This window comes from Mchenga conophoros, linkage group LG14 (genome assembly GCF_057382185.1).
Source record: "Mchenga conophoros isolate Kocher_MC1m ecotype Shallow Benthic linkage group LG14, M_conophoros_male_GT1.1, whole genome shotgun sequence".
Lineage (NCBI taxonomy): Eukaryota > Metazoa > Chordata > Actinopteri > Cichliformes > Cichlidae > Mchenga > Mchenga conophoros.
In genome coordinates, this window is record NC_140539.1 from 20427783 (window position 1) to 20441730 (window position 13948).

A 13948-nucleotide genomic window follows, 5' to 3' on the forward strand; every position below is an offset into this window, starting at 1 on the left:
TACCCCGCCTCTCGCCCTATGACAGCTGGGATAGGCTCCAGCACCCCCCGCGACCCTGAAAAGGATAAGCGGAAGCGAATGGATGGATGGATGGATGGATGGAATTTAATTCCAACAGTCTGAACATGGACATGTTTACCACTGTCTTGCATCATCTGTTCTGCAAACAACACTCCGTAAGTGTTTGTGAACTGAGGAAACAAAGTGTTGTAGTCCTGGAAGCACAATGCAGCTCCAAGATTTCCCCCCCAAAAGCAGCATTTTGCTTCCAGACCTACAGCACTTTGTCTCAGGTATAATTTTCCTATTCTGGTCCGTTGTTCTTGAACGAACTCATAGTCCAAGAACACGGCAACATTTCTGGATTTTATGTTGCTTCCTTTTTCATTTGCATGTTAGGGTTTTAACTGTGGCATTCATAACAGTTGCTACGAAATGCAGATACATACTCAGAAACTGGAGCACATGAGGCATGTCTACATGTGCACGTGTGTTTGTGTATTGCTTCTCATGACAGCAGGAGGCACTGCTGCTCCTTAAATGACAAGGTGTGTTACAAATATGTTAGTCTAGTGGAGTGGGTCAGTTTTTATATATATATATATATATATATATATATATATATATATATATATATATATATATATATATATATATATATATATATATATATATATATATATATATATGTATAGCAGGTAATTTTGGTAAGCTTATAAAACTGTGCTTACAATAAGGAGCAGGCACCTTGTCCAGGGAATCATTTACAGGTCAGAGCAGATGGTGATATATTAAAATTAGAGCAGAGCTATGAGGAGATTTAAAGACTTGTTGAAGGCAGACACTCGGTGTGGGAAGAGCTCGTAAGGCTGTGTAAAATTTAATTAGAATAGTCTGGGAAGGGATTTTCATCACATCATCTCACACAAGGCTTTAAGGAGTGGGAGTAAATAGAAAGTGCATATTTTCCAAGCACACTGTATTTAATTGATTATTATATTTACATTTAATAGTTTTGAAACTACACATGACCTCTCATGCAGTCAGGAGAAAAGATGGGACCTTATGATGCTTCTCATGAGTTCCTGTTGTTGTGCACAAAATCTAGGATATTCTTGTAATCTGCCAAATAACAATGTTCCGAATATCTACAATGATTTCTTGATTAATTTAATTCACCAGCATCGTGTTTCATATCAAGGTATTGCAACACTCATGTAACTTGAGATATGAGATTATATAACCTACCAGTAATTGTATTGTTTTGGCAGTTCATCGTGGACTTTCATTATTCCTCATTTTAAGTTATTTGTGGGCCACTACAATTTTGTCCTACCCACAAGTTCGAAAATAATCCATGCAGAAAAACACTAAAACACTTGTTGTGTTAATTACACCTGTCATGTCTCCTATAATTGTTAGATGATATTTTTTTTAACATCAATAGATTTTTAAAAATAGTAATTATATACTGCAAGTTGTCCCACAGCACATATGCAACATTGTAACCAAAACCTACTTAGTTTGCAAAAGGAAGAGATAAAACAATAAGTGGCATAACAAAGGTGCACAGTCAAGCCCTGTGCTAACACCACAGAACAAAGGTCAATCCTCTTTGACATATTTTCTATCCTTTAACTTTTTTCAAACTAGATTGAATAGATTGAACACTGTCATCTGTATTATCAAAAGAAGACAAATTAAGTTTCCTACCTTACTTTATAGTCTTTATTATACTTGACTTTTTTCTAAGAAAACACTAATACTGATTTGCAGCCCTGTTTCCATACATAAAACAACATGACCAAACATAAAACATGCACAACATTATTAAATAACATTTCTGTGGTCCTGAGTATTTACTTTTACTTTACATTTATATCATAATCTAAAAATAATTCAATTCAGTTTTTCTTTATGTACTGCCAAATCACGATTTGCTAAACAGTCACCCCAAGACACTTTATAGTGTAAGGTAGAGACCCTACAATAATACCCCCACCCTCCCAAAATTTGTAAATTCCGACAGTCCTGGAATGCAGCATTTCCTCTTCCGTCACCGGTATCCCAGAAGCCTCCTGTCCAGGAAGTGTTATGCCGAAGAGATCTTTGCTTTGTATTTGTTTTGACAATGATGGAGGAAGAAGAATTTGAATTTGCTGAAGATCTAGAGGCTATTTTGCATCTAACCCCAGAGGTGCAGCTAGCCATTGAACAGGTAACCGCTTCACCTCGGTACTGAAGGATTTCTTTGTAACCTGTTGTTGTTGGTCTTTGCTAATGTGCTGACAGCTTTCAGCAGGTAGGCTAACCATCTTGCGGGCTTACTGTAGGGTAAAAAGCTGGACTAAGAATACTAGCTATTAAACACCAAGCTGACCGTAATATTAACAGTGTTGGGCTTGCAATAGGCATGTCAAGTAATTAAAATATGATCGCTTTAACGTTACGACGTTAGCCTTAGCTTTTATCTCTTGTTGTTGTTAAATTTAGTATATCATATAATGAATAATTAGCATCACATCACAACTCATTTAACAACATGTTTATACAAAGTATCTGTCGGTCAGCACGTGAGTTTCCGACCAAACGTTGTTTGTTTTTTTGTGTGCAAGGTATTCCCCAGCCAAGACCCGCTGGATAGAGCCGACTTCAATGCGGTGGAATACATCAACACACTTTTCCCCACCGAGCAGGTACACTGAAGTGCTACACAACTGATTGCAGCCAGGTTTTCACTTACACATATATACAGATGTGGTGTGGTCCAGACACAGACTGACACAATTGATAATCAAGTGATAATCTTTAAGTTAGAAGTCATGTTCTCATTTGCCACAGTGGGAAACGTCCCGGTGTTACTTATAATGTAGTATTAACAATGAATGATCCCATTCTACTCTGGAGCTTTAAACTAGCAGGCAGAGTAACAGGACCCATTTGGAAGTAGGTTCCTGCATTTAGGCTTTACATATTCAGGCCAATCAGACAGCCAGGAATGTTTGTCGTAGTATTGTGAATATAGTCATCTGGAACCTATCCCAGCTACCATAGGGGCAGGACATGTGACACCCGACGCAGGGCTAACACAGAGAGACAGGAAACCATTCACACTCACATTCACACCTATGGGCAAATTAGATTCAACAATTTTCTATGCAATTTGAAGTCTATCATTCTACAAAATAAATAAAAAATTAATACATTCAAGACAGCTGCCAGGCTTCCCAGAACTGGATGTTTGAGCAAATTCACCCCTGAGGTCGAACCGTGCAATGTTTACAAAAAAAGAAAGTCCAGACATCAACTTGACTGAATTCTGGGGCAAACTTTACTAGAGCTGAGCATAAACAAATGCTTGAAAACATCGATGAACCGAAAGAAGGTTGTAAAGAAGAGTGGCCTCAAAGTCTTCCACCAAAATGTGAGAGACCAAGAAAACACTTGGTTTCACAAGCTACTGAATAGGGTGTACTGAAAATGTGACACTGTCCTTCTGCGTTTTTTTTTTTTTTTTTTTTTAACTAAACAGTGAACACAATGACATGGTGTAAAAAGCCATGTTTTTGTTGTCCATCTCAGGTTGTATTTAGACCTGGTGAGGACTCAATCATTTTTTTTTTTTATCATGTCCAATATGATGTCCTGCTGATGGTTTGGTCTGTACTAAGGGTCCCAAAGTGACGACCTAATGCAACTGAAGTGTGTCAGTGTCCTGCTGAAATTGCTAAATATGATTAAATGTAAGAAGAAGGTCATGAGAGAAGAACTGTACAGTTATGGCTTGTTTGTGAAGGGAATGGAACAAACCTGACTGTGAGACATAGAGGGAATACAAAAAAGAAAAGATTGAAATTTATTGTTGCTTTTCTTGCAGCTTTGGTTGATAGATTAGGCAAAGTATCCTTTTTCATATTAATTTGTTTTATTCCTCTTGCAACAGTTAAATCTAAACCATCTATATCATAACATGTGTATACTCTAGTTCCATAAGGGGTCACTGTAACCCTATAGTTTGTGTTTAGACTGCAGAGGTGAGCACAGTTGTGGAGGCATTTTCGTCCTATTGTGTTATATGCATAATAGTTAGGTTAGGAGTTACACTAGCCCTGTGTAGATCTACTGAACTGACTGTATCATCTGAGACAAAGCTATCTGCTTGTTGAAGCACAAATCTGTGAAAAGCAGCTGCATATGGGTTTATGCTCAGTGTTGTTTTGTGTTAAATGTAACACATGAAATGATACATAGTTAGGAAAATGGAAGAACTTAAAAAACAGTAGTCAACTTGCATTAAAACGCAGATTTTTAAAATGTGTTGGGAAAATTCACTGTATACTTCCCTGATTTCCTGTCTTTGTATTTCCATCAGTCCTTGGCTAATATCGACGATGTGGTAAACAAAATTCGATTGAAGATACGGTGAGTTCGATTTCAGTCAATTTGTTTTTTGTCAATTTTTCTCCTTGTTTGTATCTTACCCTCAGTGTGAATAAATTGCTCTTTCACATTTGGCAGGCGTCTGGATGACAACATCAGGACAGTTGTCAGGGGCCAAACCAATGTAGGCCAAGATGGCAGACAGGTAAGCTGTCCTTGAAATATACTTTGTTTTGGAAATATTGATATAATTGTCCCCCGAGGCATGTATAGCAGGTGTGTTTTATTATGCACCGCTGTTTCTCACAAATCGATGCTAAAACACACACTGAAGACCTTGTAATCCCCAGTGGGGGAGACGAAGGAAAGTAATTATGCCCATACATAACATGTCTGTTCATTAGTTGTGGTGTTCAGGCTTACATCCTTCTGCTGAAGTTAAAAGGGTGCCAGTGGCTGTAACAAACTCAGAAGACGCTGCCCCTCCCCCTCTCCTTCTCTTTCGTCTCTCCATATTGCTTCCATGGAAAAGGACAATATGACTCAGATCCATTCCCGCAGCTCACACTGCCCCTTCTTTACGGAAAACACGTCTGTGAAATAGATTCCCGTATGTAAATACTTAGATTTCTTTACAACCCAGGGTTTGGAATCTTTGCCTTTTCTTTAGAGATCATGGCTGGGAAAAAAACAAACAATAAAATCAAAACAAAACGAAAAAACGGCGCCTCCTGATTTAATCCAGGTCCTTGCAAAGTCAGAGTTGTTAAAGTGAATGTGACACCTGGTGGGTGAGCCCTGCGTGTTCTGACCAGTTCATGCGATTAGGTGTGCATTGTCGTCAGGTAGTCTGGCCCGGTGGCCGCGTCTTTCCCAGTTAGCTACTGTTTGGTAGCGGAAACACTTTAAATCCCCTCCAGACCAATAACATTAAACAGTCTCACACAATAATTTTACTTTGTTTTTCCAACCCCACAGAGCCATTCCAACTTTTCCAGGGGGAAAATCCTTTCTGCAGATGGAAAGATGGAGGAGTGTGCATTTCAAGAGGGCAACTGAAACATGCAGACAGCTATAGAGTAAAAACAACAAGATCAGCAATTTTCTTATTTCTGCTATTGACCGAACTTGTTCACTGAGCTCGGCGCATTCCTCCAGTTGAAACCCAAGATAGTTATATTTACAATGAAGGATGGGGTGAGCACATTAGGAAGAGAGAGAAAGTTGAGGCAGTCTGGGTATGACTTCAACTGAGGTTTTTTTGAGTTTCTATAGAGTTAGACTGTCACATGTGCTGACTGAATATGGATATGTGACTGCCTTAGTGGTCAGAGTCCGGTGAAATACAGATGGGTGAATAAATTGGGTGATAATTGAAGATTGTGTTTTTAGGACTTTAAAAGCTTTTGGGGGCAAATTCACAGTGCACAACCCTGTAGATGTTCTCACCTTCATCACACTAACTTTAGGCTTAACCTTTAAACTGAAAATGTTGGTTTAGTGTCTGGATTGTAACCAAAGACTGTGCTCTCATAAGCAGCGACGATTGTTGACGAAGTATTCGGTTCATTTGAAACACAACTTAATGTTCTCTCTCTGCACATGTTTGAGGACCAGGGTGAAATTACAGAGAGCACTGTGCGAGTGGATGTAGCATGAATGTCCAGGAGAGATCTGTTATCTCTCCTCTCTCTTTTCTTTTTAATGAGTGGGTTTATTATTATTATTTTTAATAATCACAAAGCGTTTAGCTTTTTTAACAAAATATCTGCAGGTGCTCAAAGACCCATTTTCTGCAACCACCAGCGTCATCTGTGCTCCAACGGCTGTTTGCTACGTGAAAAGACTAACTGATCACTAGAAAACTCTTTCTCTAATTAGTTCCAAATGCCCAGAAAAAGGGCTAATCTGAAACTTGTCAGGGTTTGCTCAGTGTAAAAAAATGAAATTTATTCCTTGCAGGACACTGCAAAAAGTGAACCTTTCATACATGTGCACCACTCCTTCCAAAACAGTGCAAACTGGCTCTAACAGGAATAGAGAGAGAGTGAGTAAGAGGACAAGAGCATCAGAGTTTCTGGTTTGACACCTCGCAGATCCTCAGCTGGCAACCTTGTGAAATTGCACCTATAAGATTAAGAATCTGCATCTTTGTGAAGAAAATGAAACGCTTGTTTTAATTTACTTGCCTTTATGTTTTTTAAACAATAACACTGGATCTTGCACAAGACACTCAATCAGCCAAATGCTTTTCTCTTTTTTATCAGCACGAACTTGGTTTATAATAGGATGGTTGCTCCCATTAGCTAAAGAAATGGCAGCAGTGCTCATATGTAGTTTACATGCATGACTTAGTATTACAGATGCTATTATTTAACATGCTAATGATAAAGTTTAATTTTGATGTTTTTGCTAATCTGGCTATATTTTAAATTTACCAGCTTTTGTTTACCAGCCTGCAAGTTTCCCACCACATACAGCTTGGTCTTTGCATCCTCTCGCCTGCTCGTTGTCATGGCAACGAGGGGTTTTGTTTTTTTGGGGGCGCACACCTGCTCCACAGTCATCTGATTATAACGCCATAGCACTAATGAAGAGGTTATTTTGTGTTTTTCTATAATGAAAATTAAGGACGTTAAATAATTTTGTTTTGAATGGGTTCGAACTGCAGATCAAATATTTGGTATCATTTTCTGCCTACCATTCACAATCCTGTTAACTGGTTGCTGTTTAGGTTTATGGCAGATTGGCACCAGCCACCATCCAAATAATGGTTAAATGACAAAGAAAAAAGTGGCTGGAAGAGGTAAAGAACCAAATAATGATTTGCTGTTGAGTGGCTGGTGCACTGAAACAATAATCTGTTGGTGGCAGCTGTCGTTGTTGAGTCTTTGGATGTTGTGCGTGCTTAAATGATGATTGTATAAACCCCATAAAGGGTGGAGGAAGGCTTTCCTTGGGTTGCTTAGACCACGTCATGCTTTCCTGGCAGCAGTTATGCACAATAACTGCAAATTTCAACTTGTTTATATTAGTAATCAAAGGAAAACTCTTGTTTTTAGAAATTCTGGTGTCTTTTGATTTGGATCACCGTAATAAGTCTCCCTGCACGGTGTTAGGCGCATATTATATCTATGTTACTTTTGGGTTATCTTCCTATTGAGTTGCCTTAGATTGTTAGTTAATGTTCATTTTAAATTGGCTGTTGGGCTTTTATTGTAGTTTCCATGCTTTCATCTTTAGTCTTCTGCAGTCCTGAAGCTATCTCACCATGTGTGTTTTACAGTTTTGTGCAGATGAAGTTCTGAAGAAAAACAGTAGAAGCAGCATAGTAGCTGGCCACTCTTAAATACACAAGAGTGCGTTTGAAAAATGCTGCCTTTGATATTATTTTCTGTTACATTTGGCTATAGCAACCCTTTTTTAACATGAGTGGCGATTTCCTGAGCTTTTCTCCTTTGTCTAAATTGTCTCAGTGAAATGTACACGAAAGCTGCTCAGGCAGCGTTTCAGCTGTTGATCAGATTTATTGTGTTTGGCGCAGAACTCAAAAGTAACATTAAATATGCCCTTTACTTTTAAACGCTGAGAGTCTGCCAGAGGGAGAGGTAAAATGCATCCCAACTGCGTTCAAACAATGAATCGAAGCTCTCCGCTTCTTGTCTGCTCTCCATAATACAGTCTGTGTGCGCCATGGAACATGTGCAGCTTATTGCATGTTAGGGACACACTGGTTTGGATGTGCGTGTTTTTGTGAGTGCAGATAACATCTCTGGCATAGAGGCGCCTGCTGGGCAGTGGTCTCTCTCAGCTTTCCTCAAGGCTAAATACAGGAAATGAGCGCTAGGAAGTGAGCCAGATTGACTCAGCTGAGTCTGCATGAGCGACAAATTTCAGCTTGGGAAGTTTAAGCCTCTTGTGCGCGCACTTTGTTTGTTTAAGATGTGCTCCAGGGATCCTCTTTAAAGATTCAGTGGCACTTCTTTCTCCCAAACATCAGATCAAAGAGGGATCACTTAACCTCTAATTTTTTCCAATTAATTACTCAGCTTGCATAAAAAGCGAAGAAAAGGATACACGAGAGGCTGGATAGATAGCTAGATGCCGTTTTAATAGAAGAACTTTCATGTTAAAACACCCTCTGCAGGATTAAAGGCCAAATCAGTGTTTCGTGACTACTTGAACTGGTCATAGTGTGTCATCTTTACTTTGCTGAATGCCTCCCTAGGAGGCTGTCAGTAATCACAGCTCTTTGACACCAAACAGGAAGGAAAATTAATCCCCTGCTGTCAGTGCAAGCTGTATTTATATGTCTGTGCAGTGGTTGTTGGTGGTACAGCCACAGTTTTGTGTGCATTTGTTAACTCGATGTCCACTTGTTTCTCAGAGGTGCTTTTAAAAGTGGTAAATTCCTTGCACAGCTGGTGCCGGCTGTTAGCATTCCTTCTGTGCAAAAGAGTCCGAGGCCAGTCGAAGCTGCGTCTGCAGAGCTGCCACAGCATCGGGCCAAATGAAGCCCGTTACCTTGGCATCAGATGTCAGAGCAAAATGGACCATCAAAGAACAGCTGCCATGTCAGATGATGGGGAAATATTAGAATGGCACCTCAGCTATCTGACAATTTCCACTGTATAATGTTATCTAATCTGCCCTGGCTTAATAGGCTGTTAAAGCTGCTAATGATGTCTTTAGCCTTTATAGTGACAGCATTTATGCAGTGCTTAGCCTTATGGCATATGTGTCAACTTAGGATCTATCAGTGTCAGATATTGAGTTAGCGTGTCAGTTAAACACACAATTAGTATGTTTGACATTGCTTCATTCCAGAGCTGGGAATAGGCATTAGCGTGATCGTTTGTCACCTGGGCCAAAGCCAGTGTTGTGACCAGATTAATTAATTTAAAAACAAATTCCATGAAAGTTTGACCCACAACTGCAAATGACAGACAAATATTGCAGCCAACACCTGCTTCTCACAACAAAACATCATTAGAAGTGAATCTCACTTTTGGATTTTGGATTTTTTTTATAGAAAGTTGATGTTTTTATTTGAAGTGACATATTTTAATTAAAAGTTTGCTAAAAGAATAAATCAAATTTGACCATCTGCTCCTAACAGACTTTCCGTCGTCTCTGCTAATGAATTTGAGTTGTTTGTATGTTGTTGTTTTTTTGTGGGGGGGCGTCTGTGTGTTGTTCACACATAGCATGATGGTGGAGACAACATTGTACTTCATGAAGAAGCACATAAACATTTGTTGGCCTTTTCCCCCTCTTGTTATGTATTCTGCTCTAATGGTTGACCAGGAAGCAAGCAGAAAACTCTCTGTCCACTTGGTCAAACCTTGGCATGCAAATACTGTGTGAGATTAATTGTTTTAGTGGTTCTTGCGCAGTAGAAGTCTTCTTATCATGTTGCTCTGTTTATTTTGTGCAGGCTTTGGAGGAGGCCCAGATAGCTATCCAGCAGCTCTTTGGAAAAATCAAAGACATCAAGGACAAAGCTGAGAAGTCTGAACAAATGGTACACACAACAACACACACGTATACAAACACACAAAGGTTTCTGAAGCTCACTGGGGATTTGACCCTAGCAGATGGGAGCTACCATTTGTGTCCTCCTTGTTACAAGAGAGACAGTGCGGCAAGTTATTTAAAGTCCAGGTAATGTGCCGTCCGTGTGTCTTTGTGTTACAAGAGTCCAGGGAAGGCCAGTAGAATGAGTGTTTACAAAGAAGATGGGATGGGATTGTGAGGGGGAGGAGTGGCAGGCTGACTCTCCCTTAGGAGGCAAAAATAGTTTCTCAAAGCAGTGGGTGTGCCGTTAATCCTGCTCTGTCTTTTTGGCATATTGCATCACAAGGCGCACTCACCTTTTTGTGCTTCTTCCTTTCCCTTTTGTGTGCTTTGACCTCCTCCTTCATTCCATGTTGTTTTCCCCACCCTTTCTCCTTGTGGGTTATTTGCCTTTCCTGTCTGACTTGTTCCCGCACAGGTCAAGGAGATAACGAGGGACATAAAGCAGTTGGACCATGCCAAGCGCCACCTCACTACTTCCATCACCACCCTGAACCACCTGCACATGCTGGTGGGGGGTGTCGACTCTTTAGAGTGGGTATACTTAACTCTAGGAACAGAAATACTCAGAAAGTTCCCCATCGTGATAACGAGTGATTTAGTGTATGATCTGCACCGATGCGATGGTACAGTTGGGTTTACTACAGTGTTATAAGTGGTGCAGAAAATTTTTTTTTAACCTTCTACTGCATACTGCAGCACGTGAAACTGAAACAAGAACATTTCATATAGACAGAAGCAATAACTGCATGATATACAGTGAGTAGCATGCTGCTAGAATTCTGCTGGACTGATTTGGATGCACATTATATAGAGAAATTTGGCCCAACTACTTTACACCTGCAGTTACAGAGTACAGGTTTTGATAGTTTTTAAAAATGTTATACTTGCACACATTTTATGTTCCAGAGCCATGACCAGGAAGAGGCAGTATGGGGAGGTGGCCAACTTGCTGCAGGGAGTGGTCAACGTGCTCGAACATTTCCACAAGTATATGGGCATACCCCAGATCAGACAGCTTTCAGAGAGGTAACTTATACGAATGAACACACGCACACCAGCCACTTTATAAGGTATATGTGTTCGAGTTTGAGTTCAAGCTCACATGGGCAATCTCTGGTGAGAATCTCATTTTTAGTAGCCACAGGGTGATTTCTTCTTACAGCTGAAAAACGGTTGAAAACTGGTTACACTAGTAGATGAAGTATGTTGCTTATTGCATCCTGTTTATGCAGATATTGCACACATACAGGGAAACACGGGAAGGAAACTCACTGAATAGGGTTGCATTATGCCAGAATTTCTTCCATTGTGAGAGAGAAGGGACACACTATTTCTGAGGCTGTTTTTATCTCCATGTACTCCTTTTGCATATGTGTGTGGAAAAAGCATTTTTTCACACCATGTTCTTGAGATTAATTGTTCTTGCGGTGTCTCTCATCAGTCTCGTACCTCTAACGCAATTCTTCATTTGAGGATGTTTGTTCAGTCTTGAGTCAGTCATTCCAATATCTGAAGGTTGCCTCACACAGAGATTTACACACACACACACACACACACACACACACACACACACACACACACACACACACACACACACACACACACACAAAGACGTGCAGGCACAGTTCTTAGCTGTGCTGTTGTTGTTTCTTAAAGCTCTTCCCAAATTTCCATTTTTACTAATATTTTCCAAGAACACCAGAATCAGTATGGGACATATTAAGCTGGTTAATATTCAGGTTCAAAGCAAAAGCTGATCCCTAAAAACAAAAAAACATAATAAGATGACCTTCTGTTCTGTTATGATTGAGGTGTGGTAGACAGTGTTCATACCAAATAACAGCTGCATGGAAGAAGTGACTCTGCTGGAGAGAAGGATGAGAGGAAAGACATGGGGAAGATATGAAGGCAGGGCTGACAGCTGGATGCTGGACAGTCAATAGAAAGTATCAAGACCTCTCCTAGAGAAACACGGCCTACACAGACTGTAGCCTCTGGGGAATACACATTTGCAACCGCACAGCCACAGATGGCAGACGCAGACAAGAGAATGCTGCACAGATAAAACATGAACAAGAATGGGTATATGAGAAGGGATTAGGGATCCCATGCGAAGTACAAAGGTGGCATGAGTGACAAAAAACACTGGAATTTCAATGTGGTGATAATTTCAGATGTCAAGGTTTCTTCAGGCAGTGCGGTTTAACGAAGTTAAATGAAAAAACATGTACACTGCTTCAAATCTAAAAAAAAAAAAACCCCAGATATTTCGGTTCAATTTTTTTTTTTCATTAAGTCATGTTCTAAAAATGTCAACTTAACTGGCTAATATGCACGTTATAGCTATGTGACAGGCTCTCTTTGACATTCCTCTATTTAATTCACTGAGAAATTAACCTTTTTTGTTCAGACAGTACTTTGAACCATGACTAAATGGAGCCAGTGTAGCTGTCACCTTTGAGCAAGTTTAACTTTGATTATTTTTTAATAAGCCTTTCTCACTTTATCGCTTAATGCTTTTTTTTTTCTTCTTCTTTTTCTTTTTTTTCTTCCCCCATCTGAGTCATACTGCTCAACCGTGGTAAGATAGATGCCACAGAAATCACTGTGAGCTGTGGAGTCCCCGTATAATTAGAGTCTTATGTTCTGCAGCCAATCAGGACAGCCGTAGATGTTCAGACAACAACATCCAAATGCGATGTTGCATCTCCACCCTCTCCTGTTTATTTGAAATGACCGTCGTGCCATTGGATGCTGTGGATGTCTGCAGGCGGATACAAACATCTTCAAGGAACAGCCAAACTGGCCTTTTTATTTATTTATTTAATATTTTTTGAAAGTATTTTACCCTGTTGAGTCTTTATGTTTTTTGTAGCAGTTCAAAAACACAGTTGGTCATTATGTGTAAGTGAAAGGCTGACGGCTGTAAAAAGTTTTCCCGTTTGACTTTTTGACAAGAACTTAAATAAGGGATCTGCTAACTGGCTGTTAGTCATGAAAGGTCTCAGTCACAGTAGCTAGTGAACCGAAATATGTCTGCCTCTGTTCTCTGTTGTTCAGTATTTTTGGAGGCTAACATTAAAATGCTGTAATTTCAGCAAAATGGACTGAGATAACAGTTAATTGCTCAATGACCATTTTGACCTGTCTAGAGTAAAGGCGGCACAGAGTGAGCTGGGGACTCAGATCTTGGCAGATTTTGAAGAAGCCTTCCCCTCACAGGGCTCGAAGGTAAATATCTCCACCCAAACTCTCCATTTTCATGTGCCTACTTTCCTTATCTACCTCTATTTTAGAACAAACACATCTTTCATGTCCCGAACTATTCTTATAGAGACCAGGTGGGCCCAGTAACGTGCTGAGGGATGCCTGTCTGGTGGCAAATGTACTCGACCCACGCATCAAGCAAGAGATCATCAAGAAGTTTATTAGGCAGCACCTCTCAGAGTATCTGGTCCTCTTCCAGGAAAATCAAGACGTAAGAACTGGGGAGGAAAAAATGGGTTTTTATTTACTGTATGGTTCCATAATAGAGAGGGGGAACCAGGTCAAATCTCATTCTAAAAGAAATGGCTGTCCCTGTTTATCAGGTTGCTTGGCTCGACAAGATCGATCGCCGCTATGCCTGGATCAAGCGCCAGCTGCTGGACTATGAAGAAAAATATGGACGCATGTTTCCTGAAGAGTGGTGCATGACGGAGCGTATCGCCGTGGAGTTCTGCCACATCACCAGGTATAGACGTACAGTAAAACCTGGGATTTAAAACCCATCTGGGGGCATGTGTTGACACAAAAATTAGGTTATGAGTTACACTGTGCATAACTGGTCTAATTTATGCCGATTAGCAAACACTGTGTGTCTGTCCAGCCGAGAAGAATTTGAATGAAATTATCCAGGCAAAAATCGAGAAATTGCTTGTTAGGACTTTTTGGCTTTATGAAAAGAACCCCGCTGTTATGGTGTGCCAGGCCTGACTCCGGGATCCGG

At 40.1% G+C, this 13948-nt stretch overlaps 1 protein-coding gene across 2 annotated transcripts in view; it reads left to right on the forward strand.

Moving 5' to 3' along the window:
* Positions 1-2065: 2065 nt before the first annotated feature.
* Positions 2066-13948, forward strand: part of vps53 (VPS53 subunit of GARP complex) — a 28053-nt gene continuing 16170 nt past the window's right edge. For both annotated transcript variants that reach the window (XM_085243277.1, XM_085243278.1), the window contains exons 1-10: positions 2066-2218; positions 2616-2696; positions 4373-4422; positions 4519-4585; positions 9818-9904; positions 10376-10491; positions 10867-10986; positions 13113-13191; positions 13295-13438; positions 13551-13693. In XM_085243277.1, coding sequence (XP_085099403.1) covers positions 2132-2218; positions 2616-2696; positions 4373-4422; positions 4519-4585; positions 9818-9904; positions 10376-10491; positions 10867-10986; positions 13113-13191; positions 13295-13438; positions 13551-13693 — 974 coding nt within the window. In that variant the 5' untranslated portion in view covers positions 2066-2131. The remainder of the gene's footprint in view (positions 2219-2615; positions 2697-4372; positions 4423-4518; positions 4586-9817; positions 9905-10375; positions 10492-10866; positions 10987-13112; positions 13192-13294; positions 13439-13550; positions 13694-13948) is intronic.